This window comes from Protopterus annectens, chromosome 8.part0, assembly GCF_019279795.1.
Source record: "Protopterus annectens isolate FY-2018-M chromosome 8.part0, PAN1.0, whole genome shotgun sequence".
In the NCBI taxonomy this organism is placed as follows: domain Eukaryota; kingdom Metazoa; phylum Chordata; order Ceratodontiformes; family Protopteridae; genus Protopterus; species Protopterus annectens.
In genome coordinates, this window is record NC_056741.1 from 576877800 (window position 1) to 576904050 (window position 26251).

Below are 26251 nucleotides of genomic sequence, written 5' to 3' on the forward strand. Positions count from 1 at the left end.
TGCGGTAGCGTTGTTGCCTCCCAGTAAGATGCTGCTTGGTTCGACGCTCAGTTAGAGCGTCTTCTGCGTGGAGACATTCATGAATGGGCATACCTTCGTTGAAGGTTGTGCGTCAGGGCTGGCAACGCGGTACGTAAAAATCAACTGCCAATCATTAGCAGACCGGTGTTCCGCTGTGGCGACCCCTAACCGGGAAAAGCGAAAACTCACAACAACAACAACAAGGTAATGGGATGAGGTGATCTGACAGCCAAGTAACTGGTACCTTTTAAGTCAATCCCAAATGGCTGTTTCAAATCAATGAGATTTAAAGTTTGGCATAATGTCTACTTCAACACCAAATTCTGAAAAAGATAACTGCAGTCGCTAACAATAAGTGCACCAAATGTTAAGAGATGCAAGCAGATCTACAGTACAGCTTATAGGTTTGAGTTAAGATGTAATGTGTGTAAGGCACAGTTATGTTTAAAGTGAGGTTAGAGGCCACAGGCCCTGTGACCCTGTATGGTCTGTTTCTGCTTTTAACAGTACTGAAACATGCAACAATTCGTAAAAATATGAATGGGACAAAGAAATGATAAATGGATTCAAAAAGACAGTAAAACCAACAGGCAGAAAGCTACAAAGTTTCTAAGAATACTAATAGCAAATTGCTTTACAACTTATTTGAACGGGTGGCAGAAGGAGGGCAGCGATAATTTATTGTTGAGGGATTGTACTTAATACTTCCTAAATTATTTAACTGTGCACACAGTGTGTCAGCACAGCTGCTCAATTCTTGTCTTTGCAGGAAAGTCTAACAAAAGATAGTATGTTGAAAAAAAAAATTCTAAAGATTTACAATCTTTTTGTATAAAACAGAGGTATAAATAAAATATTGTTTTTACTAATATGTCTGTTCAACAGAACAGTAACCATTAACTTCCATATTCATAATATACAATTAATCACAAGACTTAGAAATAGACGCAGGTTCGCCTGATGAAAAGAATCAAACCACCAGATTTTAACAATCAGTGACCACAGATCAAGTGGGACTGCAACAACCCCGGGCCAGAAAAGATTCTGTAGGGCATGAAGTGGGAAATGGTGAAATACTGTGAACAGAATGCCATCGGAATTTTACAGGACCCTCCCTATTGAGATTTCGAGAGAACCCTCTGTATGTACAAGAGAAGAAAGCAGCAAAAACAAATCAAGGCTCAGGATTTAGCTCAACAGACCAGTATTCTGGGGGTTTTACAACAAAAAAACACTGCACTTAGATTCAAGTGACTCGTATCTAGAAATCCAGCTGCAATACAGTCTCACTGCTCCCTTTCAAAGTTTTACTAGCACTCTAAGGACATTTACTGTAGTGTTGCTCCAGCTGGAATATGATGAATGCAAAGGTAGAGACCTTCATCACTTACTCCCTCAGAGAAGTTATCTGCATACTGAGCAGCCTTGATCTGGTCATTGTTTGTCATGCAGTGTATCAGACTGCAGTACCCTCTTATCCAGAGTTTGGTAATCTCCGCACTAGAAATGTGCAGAAGGCCTACAGAACAAGCACCACTGCTCTCACTTCCTACAAAACAGTGTACAGATGACACTGCTTCTGTTCAAAGACACTGCTATCTGCTGGCATCAAAATGTGCTCCAGAACAGAAGTTATGCGTCTATAGTCACTATATGTGTGGCATGATGAATGACATACATTCTGAAAGCCTGACTGGGAGAAGCCAAAAAATATGCTGCAGAGTAGATTTCAGAAAGATGAAAGAAAATTATAAAGTATTAAAATGAATATATTATTTCTAAATAGCATGGTTCATAATAATACATTGTACACAATTATATATGTAAAACTGTAACCTCTCAGTATAATAAATATAATCATATAAATATCTTAACAATATCATAAAAGTATTATACAAATATATCATAAAAATGTCATAAACTCATGACAGTATAGAAGCTGCAGTTCCTACTAATAAAGACCAAATAATTGATTTTTCATATCCACTGTATATGAGTGCTATGTTGTTCTGTTTATAGAAATGGTTTTAATGTAATGTAGTCGTTATTTTCAATCATATATTTTTATGGACATTTTAATATTTACAAACAATGTATTATTGAGTATGAGTACAGAGGTGTTAGACATTCTGACATCCTGTTTAAATGAGCGTCAGAAGTATATCAACACCTGATAAATCCATGACAGCACATTCACGAGTATGTGTATATATATTATGTAACTGAGATATTCTAGCATCGTGACAGCATATATAAGCACGAGTGAATAAGGAAAACAAATGTACAAGCACATTTGAAATACCTAAAATATTTATAATACATTTGGAACGCAAAGGAGACTAAATGAATTTTTAGTATTTAATGTATGTTTTACTGTGAGCTATTTCTTTAAATGAAATTCTAGAAATGGCGCCAAAAAGTGTTTAAATAGGTTCAATTAAACTTTTTAATTGATTCTGATGAAGTCCACATGATGGCGGATGAAAGCGCTTGATCCGTTTGCAGATATGAGAATTGTTTTGTTTTTATACTATTTCGTTTTTATTGTTGTGAGTAGTCACCTGTTTGGGTAAAGACTTCAGCCACGACCAAGCTTTCAAATGCAAATACGTTAGGAGATTTTCATTCTGCAGCCTCGTGTAAGCCCATTTCTCCAGAGTGTAAAAATTGTAAACAAGGAGGAATGAGATGATGGCTGGTAAGTAGAACTAAAGAAAAATACACTTCTAATGCCTACTGAAAATTCTAGTAGAGTATATCTGTTGATGATTACTGACAAAGATGTGCTGAGAAATAATTTAGAACACAATCTGAAAGTTGTACATTTCAGTAAGCTTTTTTTCCTCCTGTGTACCCTCTTGGATCTCTCAGATTCATTCCCATGCCTTGCAGCACATTGGGCAACAAGCGCCTCCAGCACTTGTTTCTGCAGCGGTTATGGTTTTACAGGGTTGGGTTACTAGCCTGAGGCCCAAACCCTCCTCGGAGGGTATAAACACACTTGCACGCACCATCACACCTAAGGCCAATTTAGAATATCCAATCCAGCTACTGCATGTCTTTGGAATGTGGGAGGAAACCAGAGTACCCAGAGGAAGCCCACATGAATGTAGAGAGAAGGCACCCCAGCCAAGAATCGAACCAGGGAACCTCTTGCTGTGAGGTGACAAAACTAACCGCTGCACCACTGTGCAGCCCTTCTTCATGTGTACAGACATAATAAATTACATAAACTGAACATCTTTGTTTTTAAAGACATAACCTTAGGAATACAATTTATTTTGCAAAAGTGGTCCCCACTATGCTGTGCAGAGTTCCCATCTATATCTGATGGAAGTACTACTGGTATACATTGTCAAAGTCAAGAAAACAGAATCATATGAAGGTGACAACAGGAAACTGGCGAAAAAAATCTATTTATTATATATTTTGTTGTTCTAAAGTTATTTCACTTTTTCCAGTGGCCAGAAATACAGCACTACAAACAAGAACTATAAAAGCTAAGAGTAATATTAGAATAATAGAGAGAGAATAATATCGCCCCATAAGCCTGACTAGCTTGGTCTGCAAAGCTATGGAAAGGATCATCATGGACCTCATAAATAAAGATACTGGGGACCTACAGACACTGGATCCTACCCAGTTTGGCTTTGTTATGGGCAGATCCTATCTTTTAAACCTGGTTGATTTCTTTGAAACAGTCACCAAGGCCATTGACGAGGGGAAGGTGGTCCACACAGCCTACCTGGACCTCGCAAAAGCCTTCGATACAATACCCCACTCCGGCATTATAGATAAGCTCACCAGCTTAAATATAAACCCCTATGTCACTAGATGGGTTGCAAACTGGCTCAAGGACAAAACCCACATGGTTAGAATTGCTGGAGCTATGTCAGACTCCAAACCAGTTACAAGTGGCGTCCCACAAGGCTCAGTCCTGGGACCTCTCTTGTTCGGTATACATTTCTCGGTGGTACAGGCCAACACGGAAGGACTGTGGCTGACCAAGTTCGCAGATGACTGCAAACCGGGCGCCATAATCAACTGTCCAGTCGACACAAGCATCCTCCAAAAGGGCCTCATAGAAACAGACAACTGGTGCCAGACCCATGGCCTCAAGCTAAACGCCAAAAAGTGTATAGTCATCCCCTTTGGCAAAAACAAAGTGCCCACAAATTACCACATAGGTGGTAATCCATTAAGTACAGAAGAAGTCATTAGGGACCCAAGTTGATAGCAATCTCTCATTTGACAACAACGTGGCCAAAGTGGTTAGAAAAACATTTTATATAGCCCACCTAATCATGAAGAGATTCACATCTAGATCAGGGGAGGTCATCGTGCCTCTTTACTCATCCCTCATCAGGCCCATAATTGAGTACAATGCTCCTTTTGGGATGTACCTTACCAGACACCTGCAGCAACTGGAAAGACCCCAAAAGTACCTCACCAAGAGGATCAAAGGGCTCAAACAGATGCCATATGCTGCCCGGTTAAAGAAACTCCAGCTCTACTCAGTGGCATACCGCCTGCTCAGAGGCGATCTGTGCCTGACGTATAAAGCCATGTCCAACCCCGGAATTAATGGACATGCTGCACCTCAGGAAATCCAAATACCATCGAGCTACGCGCTCGAGGGACTTGAACCTCAGCACTGAAATAAATAGGACATGCTGGAGGGACAGATTCATAACCCAGAGGCTCCCTTCACTCTGGAATAAAATCCCAGTCCAAGTTAGGCAGAGTCCCACATTGACTCTCTTCAAGAGGAATCTTGATGAGTGGATGGGAGATCATAGGTTTACCCCGTGTATCACTTCTGTGTCACTGTTAGACAGAGGCACAGTATACTAACCTCAAAAAAAGGCATAGCAAAATTAATTTAAAATGGGTGGCGAAACCCAAACACACTCTGGCTAGGCTTATAAATGCCCTAGGGCAGATAGGCTAGTATGAACCTATGAACCTATAATATAATTTTACTTAAAACTGATTAAACAACTAGATCTGGAATATAATGCTGAGTACAAATTATATTAGATGAGTGGAGAAAAAGGAAGCCACAGAATTTGAAAGCTAAACCACCAATACCCAGTAATGTAAACTAACAGAGAAAAGAGGTACTCAGATATCAAACTTTGCCTTTCTGACACCAGCTGTGGCACACACACACACACACACACACACACACACACACACACACACACACACACACACACACACACACTTTCTTTATCTAAGCCCTTTGTAGAAAACCTGGAAGGCAAGGTTTAATAACTGTATCTGCACTAACCATAGCAAATGATGCCAGTTACAAAGCTTTACAACAAGATATGGCTGAAAAGAAGTATATCAAACATGCCCAGCAATACCCCAATTAAAACAATCAATAATGTGCAAGCTAAGTCATGTAAGTGTTTCAAACTCAAGAAAAATGTGAGAATTTGTTAAAAGATCCAGAAAAGCAGCAATTTGTGTACAATTTGGTTACTGTTCGTAATTATGGTACACAAATATCAGCAAGGAAGACATTCTGAAAAAGAAAGTGAATATCATCTAGAAAAGAAGAAACATTTCTAGCTGAGAATAACCTTCCGGTTTTCTGTAGAAAAGGAGTTCAAGTTTCAGCTTTAGTACAGGAAATGGCTTACAGTAATTCATTCAAAAATAAATCAAATGCACTCAGAGGTCTTTAAAAAACGAAGCAGTGAAGGAATATATATAAAAGCAAATGAAAAAAAGCTGGAAAAATAGAAGAAAATATAAGTACCTATGTAGATGAACTGATTCTCCACCTATTCGGCTAACACCTTTGTGGCTCATCGGATGACACACATACTGTCTAACAAAAGTTTCTAAAATTTGTTTCCTATAAAATATGTTCCCTAATACACTACGTAAAGTCCTAAGCTTATACATCTTATTCTCTTAGTAGCAACATTTCTGAAAATTTTCTTAAAGATGTCTTAATTTGATCTCTCATTCACTAAGTAATGTCCTAAGTTCATACTAATTATTTCTCATCGAATACATTTCTGAAAATGTTGTGTTTCTTCTATTGTATAAACTATATTATGTTATTGTTATCAATTGTTTTTAAATGTATAACTGTCTAATGTATGGAGCTTTTCTCCCTGGGCCTCCACTGAAAAAGGGCTCTTCAGCTCAGTCGGACATACCCGATCAACAAATGTAAAATAAATAAATAAAATAAATAAATAAAATTCAATTTTAGGTTCAGTGTCTAACAAACCATCTCATTTCTGACAGGGCATCTACTAGACATCCATGCAATGATGGCATAAATGTCATACCTTTACGTAATACAGCCAGTTTGTCTTGAGACAACTCATATGGCCTGATACCGAAAGACTTGCTCTGAGTGTAAATGACCACTTGCACTGAGGCAGGCTGAGAAGAGTTGTTTTGGAATCCTGTCCCTGTAACAAGTCTGTAAGCCATTAAGACAGGCCTTGGACTAAAGTAAGTCAATTAGACTGAGAACAAATCTTTTGGAATCTGGTCCCATGCCTGAAATGTTATGACTGTGAGGCATTACCACTTTGCTCTCTTATGTTCTTTCATATAAAACAGCACAGAATCTGAAAATGCAAGGTTAAACCACCTTCTCCTTACAAAAAATTCTAACCCTCCCATATTATGATTGCTCTTTTTGTAAATATCCATGTGGTGTTACTGAATATAAAAATCCACACACAGGTAAATGTCATGGCACTTGTACTGAGACACTAGTGTACATGACAACATGCTCCCTATTTACAGCATACTACGTGGGGTCTATATCACTTCGTCGAAAACTGAAAATATCAAAGCTGATATGGTCGGCACAATATCAGTGAAAGTGAAAGGCATCAAACGTTTCCACAAGAGGAGATTTCCGTTTATTGCAATGCAGTGCGATCTCGGAGTTGGTATACTTAAGTAGCGGTGGTGTGGGGGGCAGGGGGGATAGCTGTTTAGTTGTTTTATTTTTTTTATTTTTTGTTTTCTTTATGTTCGAAGTTTCAAAATATCGATGATATGGTATTGACCATATCAGATTCAATATTTTGAAATTTCGATGATGTGATATAAATGCTACTACATGAGCAAGTCAGTCAGATGTTTAAACGACAGGATAGTAAAACACTGCTCAGATAGAAGACTTAAGGTCTTAACAAAATACTTTAACTCATCATACTTCATCAATTTACATTTAATGTACTTGAAATGGTTCAAGAAAATCCAAGAGGTAGCTATGTAAACACTTTGTTGGAAATGCATATACGATCAGATTACATACACTCAGCTGATAAACATGCACTGTTAAATACATATGCTAGCTTAAAATGTCTTTTACATTTTAAACAAGCACATGTATGAAAACAGAAGTTGAGGTAATAATGGTTTACATTCATTATTTCTTGTATGACATTCTGTATTACATGGTGCAATATCTCTGACCCACAGCTCACACCAAATATCAGTCTTTTGTATTTCATCAACCTGATGAATCTGGGCATCTTGGGGAAATGGAATAATTGCCTCGTACACAGACAACCCTCTCCTCCTACCACCCAACACTACGACCTGTGAGAGATGCACTTATATAGCCAAACTGGAAGCAAAGCTCTCTTCACCAAAGACTGGACTAGACAGTCAAGAGGAGAAGGTAAACACTTGCACCACACCACACTCATCACATAGTCCCTCAAAACCTACACCACCAAAACACACACAAAGAAGCACAAAACATGCCTACATTCGCGGGGCTCTCAATAAAAATCTGCCCAAACAACAGAGACCTCCAAAGCAAAAATGCAGGCAACCTCCACCCCCCAACACAACTCAACTACAGCCCATAAGGCATAACTTAACCAACACTCTAGTCACAGGTGACTCTACAGTCAGACACACTGATGTTCCACTCACCAGACTAAACAAGAAGAAAGTTATTGTCAGCTGCCTGTTGGGTGCCAGGATCCGCCACATAACGCACACACTCAAGTCATCCCACAACAAGTACAAATATGACTCTGTCATTGTCCATGTTGGTGTGAATGACCTGAGACGTACCTCCCTGGACTACATGAAAAGAGACATGGAGGAGCTCTCCGATCTTGTAGCCCAGGCAGGTATGACCCTAGCCCTGAGTAGCATCTTGCCATCACCCGGAATGATACCACGGTACAAGGACAAAATGATGGACTTCAACAATTGGCTAAGCTTCTGGTGTCATTCTAAGGGAATCCAGTATCTCTTTGCCTGGGATGACATGATCGACAGACCACGATGCTTTGCCAGAGATGGCCTGCACCTGTCGCCCTTGGGATTCCAGATACTGGCAAAGGCTCTTGCCACCCCTATAGTGCCTTTTTTAGGCAAGGTTCAAATGACAAATTCACCACCGTAACAGGTACAAGCAAGCAAAATCTAAGGGTAATGCTACTCAATGCTAGAAGTCAAAACCCCAAAATGCACTCACTTGAGGCACTCCTTAAAATGGAGAACATCAAAATTTGTGCAGTGACAAAGACCTGGTTCAAAGCTCCAGAGAGCACCCCTGCATTACCAGGCTATAACTCATACCACACCTTTCGGACACCTAACCCAGACTGAAACACTAAAGGTGGAGGTGTGTCCATATTCATTAAGGATATCCACACCTCCAAGCTAGTTGCTCAGCATAATGCATCCAAGATTATCCAAGTTCAACCAAGTCTGGGCAAGATGGCTCTCCAGATTGTAGCTTGCTACAGACCCCCCCACCATGCCCCAGGATTCCCACTCCTCTTTTCTTGATACACACTGGAAAATATAAGGGTACAACCCAACACCCTAACAATGGGTGATTTAAACTACCCCACCATTAACTGGTTAAACTACTTATGTACCAACTCTTTTGCTCAACGTTTTCTGGAATTCATCAATTCCAACGCCTTGGATCAACTTATCCACATCTCCACCCGGGGCAGCAATATCCTAGACCTGATCATCACCAACATGGGTGACCGGTGTTCCACACCAGAAGTCAATTCCTCATTGGTCAGATCCGACCACAATTTAATCACCCTAGACATCCACATCCCGCTCCCACCCCCCATTAGGAAAACAACCATAAAACATTTCTCCAAAGCCAACTTCACGCTTCTTAAGACAGAAGTGGCAAACTTCACGACACCCATGCAGATGGGCAATAGAGGTACGACTGCTGAATCCTACACAAATGCACTTTATAAGCACTTACACGAGTGCATGGATCGTGCTATCCCTAACAGAACCAAGATGATATCCTTCAAAAAAAGGAAGTCAATCTGGTGGTTTTCTGCCATAAACAAACTGTACAACAGAAGAAAGAAATTGTTTCAAAAAAGAGTAAAATCCCATGAGTGGAGGAACTCCCTGGTCAGCCTCAGTAAGAAGCTGAGATCCCTCATAAAATCCTCCAAAGCTAGTTATGAAAACAAAATTGCCACTGACTCTAAAGACAACCACAAAGCATTCTACAGCTATGTCAAGAATCTCAATGCAACACTCAGATCTGCTCTGAGTTACAGCACAATGGCACTAAATATACAGAACCAACTGACACTGCCAACATCCTGGCAGATAGGTTCAGTGCTAACTTTACCCCCTCTCATCCCCTAAAGGGCCCATCTCTACACCGGAAGAATGCAAAGTTCCTATAATCACGGCTGCACAGGTAAAAACCTCACTCTTCAAAGCCAAGAACACAGCATCCATGGGACCTGACAACATCCCAGGCTGCCTTCTACATGAACTACCGAATGAACTGGCACCCCACTTAAGTACCATGTTCACTCATAGCCTCACCTCAAGCTTTGTGCCCATTGAATGGCGCACCACAACGGTTATTCCACTCCATAAAGGGGGAGCCACGACAGACCCTGGGAACTACCGCCACATTAGCCTGACGGGCCTGATCTGCAAGGCCATGGAATGTATCACCATGGAACTCATAAACAAAGACATTGGAGATCTCCAAACTCTGGACCCCACACAGTTCGGGTTTGTAAAAGGCAGCTCATGTCTCCTACACCTGATAGACTTCTTTGAAACAGTCACCAAAGCCACAGATGAGGGTAAGGTGGTTCAACTTCTTTTAAGCAGTCACCAAAGCCACAGATAAGGGTAAGGTGGTTCACACAGCCTATCTAGATCTCACCAAGGTGTTCGACACCATCCCCTACTCTGGAATTATAGATAAACTTACTAAACTAGGTATAAATCCCTATGTCACAAGACAAGTTGCCAACTGGCTTACTGACAGAACCCACACTGTGAAAGTAGCAGACTCCAAATCAGAAAGACCATTGACAAGTGGATTACCACAGGGTTCAGTCCTGGGTCCTCTCCTGTTTGGTATCTACTTCTCTGAATTACAGGCTAACACAGAAGGTCTTCGGCTAACAAAGTTCACAGATGACTGCAAACTAGGAGCCATAATCGAAACTCCTAATGATGTGGACATCCTACAAAAGGGCCTCAAAGAGACAGATGCCTGGTGTCAAAGCCATGGCCTCAAGCGCAATGCCAAACAGTGCATGGTCATCCCCTTTGGTAAAAACTCTGTACCCATGAACTACCACATAGGCGGTAGTCTACTTAACACTGAAAGTGTGATAAGAGACTTTTGGACACAGGTGGAGATTAGTCTCTCCTTTGATAATCACATCACCACAGTGGTCAGGAAATCCTTCTACATGGCACACCTCATCACAAAAGTTTTCTCATCCAGAAAAAAAGAGGTAATTGTTCCCCTCTACTCATCACTCATTAGACCCATTATAGAGCATAACGCCCCTTTTGGTATATACCTCACAAGACATCTACAACAACTGGAAAGGCCGCAGAAATACCTCACAAAGAGGATTACTGGCCACAAACAGATGCCCTAAGCAGACTGCCTCAAAAAACTCCAGCTTTACTCTGTCACATATCGCCTACTCAGGGGCGATCTCTGCCTAACATACAAAGCTATGTCAAAACCAGAGCTGTTGGACATGCTACACTTTAAGAAATCCCAATCCCTCCAAGCTACATGCTCTAGGGACCTAAACCTTGTCACCACAATAAACAGAACATGCTGGAGGGATAGATTCCTATCCCAGAGACTTCCCATACTCTGGAACAGACTACCTATCTATGTCAAACAGAGCTTCTCATTAGCACTCTTCAAGAAAAATCTTGATGATTGGATTGGCAATAGGAAATTCACCCAGGGGATCACTTCTGTGGCTCTGCTTGACAGCGGCACAGGAAAATAATTTTCTTGGGTGGCGAAATCCAGGGTACATTTTTGGCCAGGCTAGTACCTACCTATGAACCTATGAACTTTACATGTGCTAGAAACCTGGCCATGTTCCCTTTTCTGGATGAAATTTATGCTGAAGATAACCTGATATCAAATCCAATTTGTTAAACACTCAGTGCACTTACTACATTTTCTGTTATTGGAATTAAATTGATAAATCTCTGTATTGTTTTATTATCTACCTTCTTGTCAGCACATATTCTCACTTCACCATAATTCTTTGGGTTTGGGAAGAACTATGGTACATTTTAATTATATCTTTTTATCTAATGTCTCAAATTGTCTTCTAATTTAGGGTGAAACAGTTTTTTCCTGGGTAGCTGGGGTATAGGCCTTTTATCGGTGTCTATGGTGCAGCAGTAGTGTTGTCAGCTCACAGGAAGAGGTTCTCTGGTTCGATTCTCAGCTGGATTGCCTTGTGTGTGTAGTCTGCATGTCCTCCCTGCATTTGTGTGGGTTTTCTCCGGTTGCTCCGGTTTCCTCCCACATTACAAAGAATGCATCTGGAGCATTTCTCCCAAGGCCTCCACTGATAATTGGCTTTGTTCCAAGTCAGACTTTCCCAGTTAACAAATTTTAAATAAATACTATTTTAGCTTCCCAGTGTCTTTAATCAAATTAACCAAGTTCATTTAATATGTTGTCAGTTTTGTACCTCCATGAGTACCTCTGCAATGTTATTCAGTTTTCTGATCACTGTGAGTGGCTTTATTGTAAGAATACTCATGTCATATGACACAGACCCTTCTCCCATACTGAAAACTGCTTCTGCCACTTGTCATTCACCTTTGCTTTGGCCTCAAAACAATGTTTCATGTGGACAGGCATTGCTGAATCATAGGCATACGTTGTTGCATTTAGTGTCAATTACAAATAACAGAGTAAGTGTACCTGAGCCTATTAGCTCTGGCCTTAGGATTTATGTTTACCATTACTGTCAGTCTTGTTTGTTTTCATTCTTATTTATTGAATATACACAGGTGTGTTCAGCTTTAACACCATTCATTTTCTGTCTAATATTACTGTCTTTTGACACATTCTTCTATTCTGCCCGAGTGCCTCTCTGGTATACATCTTGTCAATTTGCTATGGTTCGTCACTCCTACTGCTGCTTTTATACACTCCAGCAAGTTGGCTTTTTTATTATACTTCACATAATTTTTCCTTTGCTTGGCCACTTCATATAGTTTTTCCTCCCACAGTACCTGCACATTAACCTGTTACTTCCTCTCTTATCTCTTACATTTATACATACATCTGCTAGTTTTCCCACCTTTATGGCGCATCTATGTTTCATGTGTTTTTTTTTTACTTACTTTTCCACTTCAGAGAATTAAAAACTATTTTCCAGAGTTCTTAACCAAACATTACTTATGTGTGCACTTTTCAAATTATCCATATTTTTTGTCTAGAAGTTCCAATGTAACATCTTTGACATCTCTAAACAAGTTCTCAGGATCCAGCATGACTTCTACAGTTGGGAACACTTATCTTATGCCATATCAAATGAAGGTGTTTTCTTTCAATCTCTCATCAGTGGTTAATACTACGTCCATTGACACAGCTGTTGAAACTGGACATCCCACTCTTCAACTACAGTGAGTATCAAATATATTAACAAACACTGGCTAACTGGGTATACTCAAAGATGGTACATGAGCTTTTTATTTATTGATATTGGATGCCTTTATCTCTGCTCTGTGGACTCTCAAATACTCTGGCCTTTTTGTCTTTACTGAATTGCTTATTCTTCTGCTGAAAAGATACTTGGTCTGAAGTAATTATTGTTTTTATTCCAGTTATAATGCTGTATATATAAGTCTATGTACAATTACTCTATTAAATACCATGGTATATGTAAGTAACTGCAACATAATAGTATGCAGTACATGGAAACTGTTATCACTCTGTGGTGGGGAGATATTTAAATTCATTTATTAATGGAATTTTTCTTACCCTACGAAACTAATGCATGTCACAGGTAGTAAACAATTATAAACTTTAAAAAAATCTACAAATGTCCCAAAATAAACTTTGAAATGGCATGAAATAAAGCCAAATTTATACTGAATGTTGATTAATTATAGCAATCATAAGACTACCATGTAGATGTTTTATGTGAGAAAACTCGAAGAAAAAAATGAAATTTAGGTTCAAGTAATTCTTTCAAATGCTAAAAAACAGCTGCCTGGAGAAACCTGAATGATCATAGAACACAGGATGACTCTGCTGAAAGCAGACATCTCACTACACTAATCTACCATTTAAAAAAATGTACAGAGTTTAAAAGATGCATTAGGTTTTATAGTGAAATGCAAGGCTATACTCTCAAGGAAAGATGGTGGTATGGTAAAAAATGCTACTAAAAATAAATTATTTTACAAGTTTGCCCTGTAGATCACAGCATTGTATGTCTATTTATCCCTAACAGGAAATATTCAGCTCCCAGAAAAAAACACTCTCAGCATCTGCTGCCTACAGAATGACTAATCAACCCACCATGAAGTATGATGGTCCACACAGACAGGATCAAAAAAGAGAAATGTGTCTACTGACTGCAGAATTCAGTACTTACACCCCATGTCGAAGTTCTGTAAAGCAAACAAAGCAGTTAGTGGCTTAGAATTTCCTTCCTGCCACACTGCTTTTACTCTCTTACAGAAACAGGCTACTTTCTTTAAAGGCCATTTCCTCTGCATGACTGGTGACTGGATAACTACGACTGAGGCAGCCTTCTCAAACCTGTTGGAAACTCTGAGACCATACTAAAGTCCCTCATCAAAATGATGACAAAATCTGCTGTAGAAGCGCAAGTATCAGCTTCATCAAAGATTGTCTGGAGAGACTACCTCTGGGCACAGACTGTGAAGTGGGAACACAAGAAGGTGACTCAGACAGTAGCAGATTAGCTTTGGGTGTCTTTCTGAAATACTTGATAAGGTATGATGTGCTGACTGTCTTCATACCTGTATCTCCTGTAGTGATCTACAGGCAGCTCCTGCGCAAGTGAGGAAATTCTGTTGGACGTAAGAGGTCCTTGTATGGGATAAGGAAGAGGATGTACACTCTAAGGAAGCTGACCTCTTTTGGAACCAGTTAACTATGATTATATCTATGTGGTACTCATGGAAACCTGTTGGGCATCCTTCATCCCTCCCTCAAATGCTCTTCAGATCACCAAAATGTACAATGGTACAACTCTCTAAGGAAGTTAGAGGAAGCAGTAGTAATTGTTATTAAGTTCGTTCCTGAATCAGTAAACCTGTAAGAAACTTCACAGAGGAAGGAAATCTATATTTCTCAGGAGAAACACTCTTGAAATAAATCATGTTCACTCACAAGAGCTAGACTTAGTCAAAGCACCTCTAAAAATTTCTGCTAGGAAAAGCTGTGACTGTGCTTGGGCATCCATGACAGACTTGACTATCATCACTTTCTTAGCTAACACCGGTTCACAGACAAGTAAGTAGAGCTGGATCAGTAGTCAACAACATGGATTTTGAAAAGTTTGGAAGGGTTCTCATTTTCAACTCTAAAATGTCCTCAGTAATCGTCCACTTGTACAGCAAAGATCACAGAATCTCTGAAGACAGAAATGGAGGTCGGAAATGTCATTTCGGTAAAGTCTGTACTGGGTTATACCTACATTCTTCAAACTCTGATTCTGAAAAGAGAAGGTGGGAATACATTTCTGGAGAGGCAAATACAGAGAAGTCCTACATCTCTTATGTCCTCAACGGTAGATTACTCATAAGATGGACCTCCTCCTCCACTTGAAGAAATGTCATGGCACATTCTCATCTAGATCATTCCAAATTAGGTGCCATGCAAATGTATATTCTGACTTGAATTAGTCAGACATGGACATGGTACTATTGCACTAGTGGTGTGCTCTAGATATGTGCAAGTGTCCATTGGCCACAAAAAATGGGATGTGCATGGTGAGGGATGATTTGGGTGTGTTTGTTATTGACTGTGGAAAACAACTGAATAACAAAATGCAGAAAAATGTTTCTAAGATGTGCACATGCAACTACTGAGGTCAAAGAACCACACACTTAATAGATTGTAACGGCTGAGACAGGGTGTGGTCCAACTTCATAATACTCTACACTGCCTCTCTTGTTCATTAGTTCTAAGAAACTGAATTCCCTAGCCTCAATGTGTCACACTTTATTGGATTTCACGTTCTACAATTCTTGACATCTTGAGGATTAAGATGAAAGGTACAAGTGGTTTGAGAATCTATAAATACTTTAACATATAAACATGTATGAATGCACACAAACATTATGTGCTACATCAGCAGACGTCCACACAGTTACCTGGTCTACAGCAGAAATCATCCGTTACTGCAATGGCAACATTTTCAGAAACATGAACTGATCATCAATAGCTTTCAATACTTAAATCTATCAATACACCCGAAGCACCATCACTTCTACATCCTCACAAATGCACACACTAATTCCCCTGCAGTCATCTCTTTACTAAGAGGTTCCAAAGCACTAAAAAACTCTAAAAACAATGCATTACGTGTACCCCCCAAAAGATAACATTTAAATCAGTTGCTGAAGCATTACCTGTACTGCTGAGTTTTTCCTTTGCTGAATTTACGCAGCTCGGAGCGGATGAAGTTCCGTTTCAGGAAGATGATCAGCCCAACAGCCAGCAGTAAGATGAAAAAGAAAACTACCACAGCCACTGTTACAGTTTGACTGGCTGTTGAGAGATAAAAAAAATAACAATAGTAAAGCCACTTCTTGTATCCACAGCACTATCTCTCTGCTTGTTTTCTCTTAATGCTTAATATTAATTTGAAATCATCAATTAAATTACAGTCATCCAATGTGCTCTAGATCAGTTGTTTGAAACAAAGTGGATCAAATTTCTGTATCATCATACAAATCTTCAGTAATGCCATATGCAGAACAGATATGTGAAATAGCATTTGTTGAAGAAACAAAAGTAAGCAAAAAGCAGTATGCACAGAGGGCTGAGTCCTCCACACCTCCATGCATGAGGGTGTATCCTCTGCACCTCCCTAGTCCAAAGTCACTGCATGTTTGGAATAAGTCAGAGTTGCAACATGCAGTGACAACAGATTCCAATGCAATGATGACACCAAACAGAGACTTCCCAGAGATAAGACAGGTTGCAAACAACATGTTGGTTAAAGATTTGTATAGCAACCATCCCTATATCAATGAAAGCTTTCAAACATATCAGAAAACAAGCATTTACCAAAAAAAATTACCTTCTTCTGGACTGTTGGCTTTACTGAGAAACAAATGAGTTTCACTTGCTCAAAAAATACTTTAAATAAAAACATATATGAGAGTATTCTCCATGTCAGATGATCTTTGAGAAATTAGGTCCTTCTGAAATGGGTATAAAATCTGGATATACCCTTTTTGCAGTTGCTCTTTTGATTTTATTGAAATACCGAGTCCTTGTTTTGGGGACTGCTCATCCTCCAATAGCTCAAGGACACCTGTTCAAGGGAAAAAGGATGTGTGCACCCTGCCAAAATCCCAAGTTATCTGCCACTAGAAATGAGAGTAGCATATGCAAGAAAATATAACTATTTAGCAAGCAAATATAACTACTTAGCAAGATGAAGAGTTAAAAGCCTCTCCCCAGTCAAGACTTTCTTTTACAAAAGGTCACCATGTTGAAAAAAAAAACATATCACACAAACTAGAAACAAAGATCAAAACAAAAGAAATGATCCTGCCCTAAGGAAAGATGTGAAAAATATGCAATGCAACCATAACAACCAAGATGAAATATGTCCCAAGGTGGCTCAAAAATGGCAAAAAAAGGGGGACCTACCCATTAAAAGGAGCTGGACATTATCTTATCTGAAATGAATCGTCATCATAATCAGCAGCAGAGCTACACATTTGCAGAGGGAGAAGGAAGGTTGAGCCCTTCTCTTAAACCATAGTCCCGCAACACATTATTCCTCTCACTCCAAGACCACTTTAATCTCAAAGACAGAACTGTTAGTATTTGGATAAGTTGATCAATTATTCTTCAGTTATCTATTATGATCAGTGTTTCCTCTCACCTGTCCTAGAAACAGAACCACTGTTACCTACCTGTCTTGTCAGACAAACTGACTTTCAGCTACCTGAGTTCATCTTATCACATACAAGTCAGTATTCTCAGAAAGGCAAGTGACATCTCCCAATTATATGGATCACACTGCTAGCAAATGTTACAGCCTGCTTACCTTTCATGCAGAAGAAGAATATAAAGCAGATGATCAAACTAAAAAAACTATTTTAGTCATTTTTGCTGGCAGAAGTCTTATACTCTGGAATTTCCACTTTACCTTTCTCTTCTTGCAAGGGACCACTGTCCACACTACCGCCCTGGCCATACCTACTGCAGTCCGGTGGTGCATAACCTTTGTTGCAATGGCAATTACTCTTGCTGTTACACACCTAAATGGATATAACCAAGGCAACAAGATATTAAATTACAGACAATGCAATTCAGTCCAGAAAGTAAAAATATATTCATTTACAGTAAAAAAAAAAAAAAAAAACATTCAAGAAGTAGGCAGATGTGCACCGGTTTCTCATCTAAACCCATATAATCTACACAAACGAAACTCCATTACAGTTTCACACAGAAATTATCACTTACCCTTACATAAATTTGTTGGACAACCCACCCACCCCACATTTCAGACACAATATTTTGCATATTCTTCTATTTCATTTAGTTGCTATACACAATTTTCACCATGAGGGAGCAAGGAATGGGTTTATTTATTTTATTACACTGTTTTCTCATCGAGGAACAGGCTATTCCCACTTACCACATGTCTGGTTCCATTATGAGATAAAAGTGCTGAGGTTATTAAATAACTTCAAGATTACTCTGTGTAACTACATGTAAGTGGCAAACAAAACCTGTTGACATGCACAATGTATAACATGCACCTAATACTGCCAGCCTTGACAAACTAACATCTACTAAAACATTCACGAACTGACAGATTTTTAACTAGCTATAACTAGCAAAGTAGTAATGTCTTGGAAAACTGAAACATCAGAGAGAAAACTATGCACTACAGATGGCTTCTGCCAAACATCTTAAATAATAATAAATTTATTAACTATGATAACACTTTATAGAAAATTAGTCATAATTTTACATAAGGCTACTTCCTGAATTACTTGGCTAAACTGTGACAGGAAATCCTGCTTGTTCTATGGCCCATATGCAGTCGCAAATAGATAGTAATTCTAAAAAATGGTCAATTTTCTTGGCAACTAATACAAATCACTCAACCATCAACACTGCAGCAGGCCCCAGGTAGCTTAAATACCTATCTGTGCTAAACCAAATTCTACCTCAACTCACCCATACTATAATGGTTAAGGACTAACAATGCAATAAGTATCAAAACACACACACACACACACACACACACACAAACACACAATTCATAGCTGCATCTCAGTGCATCTACCAGACCTCTGCCATCTTGGAAACTTGGCAGAAGCCAAATGACACTACAGTTCTATTCTTAGGTGTGACAGACAAGAGATGCAGGAGCATGATTTAAAGATAATCTAACATGTTCCAACTCCTGTGACTAAATGAATGACTCTTCAGAATGAATCCACTATGCCCAGCAATAAAGTCAGTGAAGTTAAACTTCTCACCATTATCTCAAACCTCATTTCAGAAGTCATAACTGTCGAGAGAATTCAACATTGACCAATTAAATTCCCTATATCTGCTTTGACAACTTTGTAACCTTCATCTTAGATCTATCCAGAACAGATAAGAGCAGTGCCAGAGAAAGCTTACTTGGTTAAATCATACTCTTCGTACCAAATAAAATCTTTCACAAAGGTCCCATAAAGGTGTTTTGTATGACAACATAAGCAATAATCATCCAGTCTTTGCCGTATGCCATCCCCCAAAATGATAAAAAGACAAAAGTTTCTCTGATCTTGTAACATCGCCAAATGTGGCATCTTCCTCATCCAAGCAATATCATGCATTAACTGGTGTCCTTTGCACTCCCTTCTAGAAGATAAAGCTGCATCATTTCACTTCAAAAAAGTCTTCTTAGCTATGGACAACAGTGGCGGCTGGTGACTTCAAATCAAAGGGGGGCTACAGGAGACAGCTGAATGGGTGGGGCCAACTAGAAAGGGACAGAACTATGTTATAGTGGGATCAACCCTGACCATGCTTCAGGATTAAAATAATAGAGTTGTGTTAGTTTAATTTTTACTGCACAGAGACAGTAGTCACAGCCTATATGCTTAACCCCATACTCATTAGTCTTGCAAAGCCAAGAGTAAATGGCCAGTCATTTCATTCTTACAGTGACAGCCTCCCATCCCAAATGCCTACTGAAAGTACCTGGTTTGGACCTAGAAAGTTAAAATAAAAGAAAAAAAAAAAAGATAACAGGTACATTACTGCACTGCTTTCCCATAAACATTAGCCAAAGGTCAGCACTTGTACTCACTCCATCTCACTATACCCAAATGCACAGCAATCTTGCAAAGGCAAAATTATTACAGTAAATAGTAGGACTACTCACTTCACTTACAACAACCCCCCATACCAGTTACCTACCTAAAGTAAGTGGTTTGGCCTTACCAGCATCAGTAATAATGTTTTCATTACTGCATTGAATTGATGCATGCAAATAGTCAGAGTTTGCATTCTGACTTGTTTCAGCCAAATACACATTAGTCCTTCAAAGCCAGAATTATTACACCAAAGCTACAGTGCCAAACATTTCATCCACAGTCATCATATCAATTGCTGACCTAAAGTGTCTGCTTTGGTCCTGCCAGGATTAAAACAAAAATAGCAATGATTGCATTAATTTACTTTATTACACAGAAACAGTAGTTAAAGACTTGTATGACAGCTGGCTTTATCCAGATACACATTAATCTTGCAAAGCCACAATTACAACCGTAAACAGCAAGGCCAGTCAACTCATTTCATTCACAAATACTCCCATTACCTAATTAAAGTAGCTGCTATTTTACCCTGTCAGGATTAAAGTAGAAATAATAGCAACAGGTTTCATACTTGCATTACTTTCATTTTGTAGACAGAAACATTAGTTACAACCTGTCTGTGCCAGCCAAATACACATTTTATTTTATTTTACTTTTGTTTACCCAGGTTTCTGCAACCGGCTTTAGTTGAATTTCAGCATATGGTCACGGAGAAAAGAAATATTAGAAACATTAAACATTCAGTATATACATGCACAGATATGAAATAACATACATTAAGAATTACTCATAAACTTGCTAATTATTTTACATTCATTTTAAAGTACAGACAGAAAAGTATTACAGTTTTACAAAGCTGGAATTATAACAACAGTAAACATTAGGGTCAGTTATTTCTTTTGCACATAGCTGATTTGTTCTTGTGAAGTTAAAAACAAAAACAACAACACTCGGGAGTTCAGAGCTTGTGGTCAATCTTCACTCAAATCCACATTAATCTTGCAAACAAAGCCAGAACCATAGTCATTCCATGTGCACATAGGCATTGTCCCCATCCCAGCAAACTATCCAGGGAATCAGCTTTGAGTCTACAAGGTTTAAAATAATGAAAACAAAAGACCACGGCTACATCAATGTATTTCCTTCACATCAAATAGCCAGGAACATGCATGGGATCTTATTCCACTTCATCCATACACACTTCACTCATGCAAGAGCAGAGTTTGTTTGAACAACAAAACATTGACAAACCATCCTAATTTAGCTTGACTAACCCTGGAAAGAGATATTAGATAAAAAAAAAAATGTAATCCACAAACAGCTCTCCAGATCTCTTTGACAACTGCCAGGATATTATGTTTAAAAAATGGTGAAAATAGTATTAGTGTGGTGATAAGTCCAGTTCTTTAGAATGAATCCAAAAGCATCAGCAAACAAAAGCAACTAGAACCATGAACGATCTTATCAAACAGTGGTTTATTGAAGGATACTGCACAGTAGCCTCCAATAAATCAGCATTTGGTAAGATTGTTCATGGTTCCATTTGCTTTTGTTTGCTGATACTTAAAAAAAGAAGTCATCAACAGCCCCCAAAAAGTACAGTTGTGTACACTTACTATAAATGTAGATGTTCGAGTGTATTCACTGTTGCAGTCATTACATCTGGGTTATCTGCTTGCAGGTAGCCCTCGTCGGCCTGATTATCAAAGTCTTGGGTCCTGAGTCGGTTGCTGTCTCATCTTTCATGACGTCAGGTAGTCAGGGGTATAAAGCATGCAGCCAATGCCATTTTATCAGTTTTTCTTGCCCCAGATGACAGGTGCCCCCATAATGGGAAGCAATTATATACAAGGTTACACCTCCAACAAAAAGCAAATACACCAGAAAGCTTTAAGCACAGTAAACAAGAATAGAGATATAGACAATAGAAGTCAAGGGGCTGAAGGGAGGGTAACCAGGACTGCAACAGTGAATACACTCGAACATCTACATTTATGGTATGTGTACACAACTGTACTATGTTCTTCGTGTTTCACTGTTGCAGTCATCACATTTGGGTAGATTCCCAAAGCTAAGGATGGGAGGAGGAAATTAGATAGCATTAGGACCAGCTATAAGGCCCTGCAAGACTGCATGGCAAAACCAGCTCTGGATTTAGAAAAAATTGGCAAGTGATAATGCTTGGTGAAGTATGTACAAAACTCCAGGTAGCAGCTTCTAGGATGTCCCTGGTAGGGACACCTCTGAGAAAGGCTGCAGAGGTAGATGCAGCCCTGGTTGAATGTGGTCTTATCCCCTGTGGGGTAGGTTTTCCATGGTGCTTATAGCAGAAATGAATGCAATGATTTATCCACTTAGAAACTGTTTGCTTTGAAATGGCCTTCCCCTATACCCCAGCTGCAAATGCAACCGGCAGCTATTCAGACTTCCTGAGAGGCTTAGTCCAGTCCAAGTAAAATCTAAGTTGTCTGTGAACATCCAGGGAGTGCAGTATTTGTTCCCCTTTCTTCTGTGGACTAGGAACGAAGGTTGGCAAATGAATGGACTGATTAAGGGCCACAATGGATACCACCTTGGGCATAAAGGAGGGATTGGTCCTGAGGGACACCTTGTCTGCATGAAAGATGATGAAAGGCTCCACTACCACGAGGGCCTGTAATTCAAACACCCTTCATGCTGAAGTGATTGCTAGAAGGAATGCTGTTTTCGAAGAAAAAAATTTCAACTCTGCATTTGCAGCTGGCTCAAAGAGAGGTAGAGTGAGTTTTTCCAATACAAAGTTAAGGTCCCAGGCTGGAGTAGGGGCTCTCCTGGGTGGTCTTAAGTTTTTGGCCCCTCTGAGGAATTGCTTCACCACTGGATGAAAGACGAGGGGTGGCTCTGTATTATAATGAGCTGAAATGGCAGAGGTATGAATTTTGATGGAAGAAAAGGTAAGGCCCTCGTGAAGCATCTCAGTTAAGTATTGAAGAATGTGCGGTAAATTGGGCACAGTTGTGTCCATCCCTTGTGTTTGGTTCCAGGAACAGAATCTTCTCCATTTTTCAGCATAAGATTTTCTAGTACTAGGCCTCCTTGCCTCCAGAATGACATCCATCACTTGCTTACTGAGGGATGGTAACGGAGAGATCATGGAATTAGCTAGGCTGCAAGGTTCAGGGTTTGAAGCTGTGGGTGCAGAATCTAGCCCTCCTGCTGGGACAGAAGGGCAGGGGTCTGAGGCAGGTGCCATGGTTCCAGAAGTGACACACTGTGCAAGAGGGGGTACCAGTGTTGGCGTGGCCAGTCTGGCGCAATAAGAATTATCCTTGGTTTGTCCTGTTGGATCTTTAGTAGCACTTTGGAGAGGACAGGCAGAGGGGGAAAGGCATAAACTGATAGGTTTTTCCATGTGAAGGACAGAGCATCCACTTTCCAAGCTTGTCTGTGGGGAGTCCTTGTGCAGAATTTGTCCAATTGGTAGTTCTGAGGGGAAGCAAACAGGTCCATCTCTGGGCTCCACCATTTGTTTCTCAAAATTTTGAATATATTTGGATCCAGTTTCCACTTGTGTGGGTCCATGAGATTTCGGCTTAGGTCGTCTGCCGGTGTATTTAGCATGCCTGGCAGGAATACAGTTTGTAGGTGCACTTGGTAGCTCAAGGCTGTGTTCCACAGAGCCATGGCTAGTCTGCACAGAGGGTATGAGTGGGTTCCCCCCTGCTTGTTATGTACCACATAACAGTGGAGTTGTCTGTCTTTACCAATAATTGTCCTAGAAGAATGTGGTCCTTGAAGGCTGTCCGAGCATTCTGTACAGCTAACATTTCTTTTTGATTGATATGCAGGTGTATTTCACTCTGGTTCCATTTGCCCTGAATGTACTGCCCTGCCAAATGAGCCCCCCATGCATAGTCTGATGTGTCTGTTTTTAGGGTTTGGGCAGCAGAGGGTAGAATGAATGGCAGTCTCTTGATTTGGTGGCAGGCCTCTGCCTACCAAAGGAACTCTATCTTTAGACAAGGTATGATAGGAATCATTGATTCTAGGTCCTGAAAATGTTGACACCATAGGCTTTTTAGATACCATTGTAGTTTCCTCACATGCAGTCTTGCATATGGAATTAGTAGAATGCAAGAGGTCATGAACCCCAGGGCTTACAGTATTTTCCTTGCAGATAGCTGGGTCTTTGTGGCCAGTTTTTTGAAGTAGGCTGTCAAGTGAACTTGTTTTTCTGGCATGAGGTATGCCATCTGGGAAGTTGAATTTAAGCTTGCTCCCAGGAATACAATTTGTTGGCAGGGTACTAGATATGATTTATTTTCGTTTATGGTGTACCCCAGAGAAGTTAGTAATTTCTTTACAAATGTCAGATGGTTTAAGAGTATGTCCTGTCTTTCTGCCTGAATTAGACAATCGTCCAGGTATGGGTATATTTGAATATTTCTTTGCCTGCAAACTGCAATGACTGGAGCTAGGCACTTTGTGAATACCCTGGGCACAGTAGATAAGCCAAAGGGCAGTGCAGAGAACTGATAGTGCATGTAGCCTGCTCTGAAGCATAGGCATCTTCTGCAAGATTCCCTTATTGGGATGTGCAAGTAGGCTTCCTTTAAATCTAGTGTTGCCAACCAGGCATTTTTTCTAGCATGAGAAGCAGCTGATGAAGAGTTAGTATTTTGAATTTTGGGATTACCAAAAAAGTGTTTATGATAGACAGGTCCAGGATAGGACACCAGGAATTGTCTTTTCTGGGTACCAGAAAAGTCTTGAGTAGAAACCTTGCCCCCATTCTTCTTCTGGGACAGGCTGAACAGCCCTGATGTTTAGAACAGAGAGAAAGTACAGTTTTGCACCTACCATAAATGTAGATGTTCGAGTGTACACCCTGCTAAAGTCATCACACTTGGGTTATCCTGTCGTCAGGCAGTCCCGCAGTCGGTCCGAATTCCAAAGTCTTGGTCCGGCGTCGGTTGCTGTCGCTTCTTCCCTGACGTCAGTCCGCCAGGGGTATATATGATGCATCCGACGCCATTTTCTTCAGTTTTTCTTGCCCCAGATGTCAGGTGCCCCCAAAAAGGTGGTCAGTAATTAGTACCAATCTAAAAAGTTTAGCACAAACACAACATCCCTTCAGCTATAAGCAAATACATCACAAAGGTATTGTAAAGATTTAGTTAGTTGGGTTAGAGGGGATGGAGGGAGGGTAACCTCGACTGCAGCAGGGTGTACACTCGAACATCTACATTTATGGTAGGTACAAAACTGTACTATGTTCATCGTGTTACCCTGCTGCAGTCATCACACTTGGGTAGAATCCCAAAGCTAAGGATGGGAGGAGGAATCAAAGAGGGTTAGAGGAGGCTAGAAGGCCTTGCAGAACTGCAGTGGCGAAGCCAGCTCTAGTCTTAGAGTAAAGTGGTAAGTGGTAGTGTTTGGTGAAGGTGTGTACTGAACTCCAAGTTGCAGCTTCCAAAATATCCTTGGTTGGCACCCCCTGAGGAAGGCTGTAGATGTAGCTGCTGCCCTGGTAGAGTGGGGCCTTATGGTAGCAGGAACTGGTTTTCCATGATGGGTATAGCAAAAATGAATGCAATGTCCCATCCATTTGGAAATGGTCTGTTTTGAAATAGCCTTCCCTTGTGAAGCTGCAGCATAGGATACAAAGAGCTGGTCAGATTTTCTGAAAACCTTAGTTTTATCCAAGTAGTAACGTAGTTGCCTGTGAATGTCCAAGGAGTGCAGGAGTCTTTCTCCTTTGTTCTGTGGATTTGGAAAAAAGGTGGGTAAGTGGATGGTTTAATTTAGAGCCACACTGGATACCACCTTAGGCATGAAGGAAGGATTAGTTCATAGAGAAACTCTGTCCTGATGGAAAATGAGGAAAGGTTCTACTGCCATTAGTGCCCGAAGCTCTGAGACTCTTCTGGCTGAAGTTATTGCTAAAAGCAGGGCAGTCTTCCATGATATAAACTTTAAAGGGAGGTAGCGTAGGTTTTTCCAGAACAAAGTTGAGGTCCCAGGTTGGTGTAGGTGCTCTCCTGGGGGGCCTAATGTTTTTGGCCCCTCTGAGGAACTGCCTTAGAAGTGGATGTGAAAATAAGGGTGGATCCGTGTTGTAGTGGGCTGAAATAGCTGAGGCGTGGATTTTAATAGATGAAAAAGAAAGTCCTTTGTGCAACATCTCAGTTAAATACTGTTGAATCTGAGGCATGTGAGGCTGAAGGGTATTTTGGCCTTTAGCTTGGTTCCAGGCGCAAAACCTTTTCCATTTGTCCGAGTAGGCCTTCCTGGTGCTGGGCCTCCTAGCTTCCAGAACAACATCCATAACTGCTTGAGGAAGAGGAGTTGGCTGGTTGCTTAGGTGATTTGCCATGCAGCCAAATTTAAGGTTTTGAGCTGG

The 26251-nt window shown here is 40.2% G+C and overlaps 1 protein-coding gene across 7 annotated transcripts in view; it reads right to left on the reverse strand.

Annotated features, from left to right (window-relative positions):
- ADAM15 (ADAM metallopeptidase domain 15) overlaps window positions 1–26251 on the reverse strand; it is a 1588574-nt gene that overhangs the window by 396904 nt on the left and 1165419 nt on the right. For all 7 annotated transcript variants that reach the window (XM_044080074.1, XM_044080071.1, XM_044080076.1 and 4 more), the window contains exons 18-19: window positions 17697–17808; window positions 15940–16078 (exon numbers count right to left, since the gene is read on the reverse strand). In XM_044080074.1, coding sequence (XP_043936009.1) covers window positions 15940–16078; window positions 17697–17808 — 251 coding nt within the window. The remainder of the gene's footprint in view (window positions 1–15939; window positions 16079–17696; window positions 17809–26251) is intronic.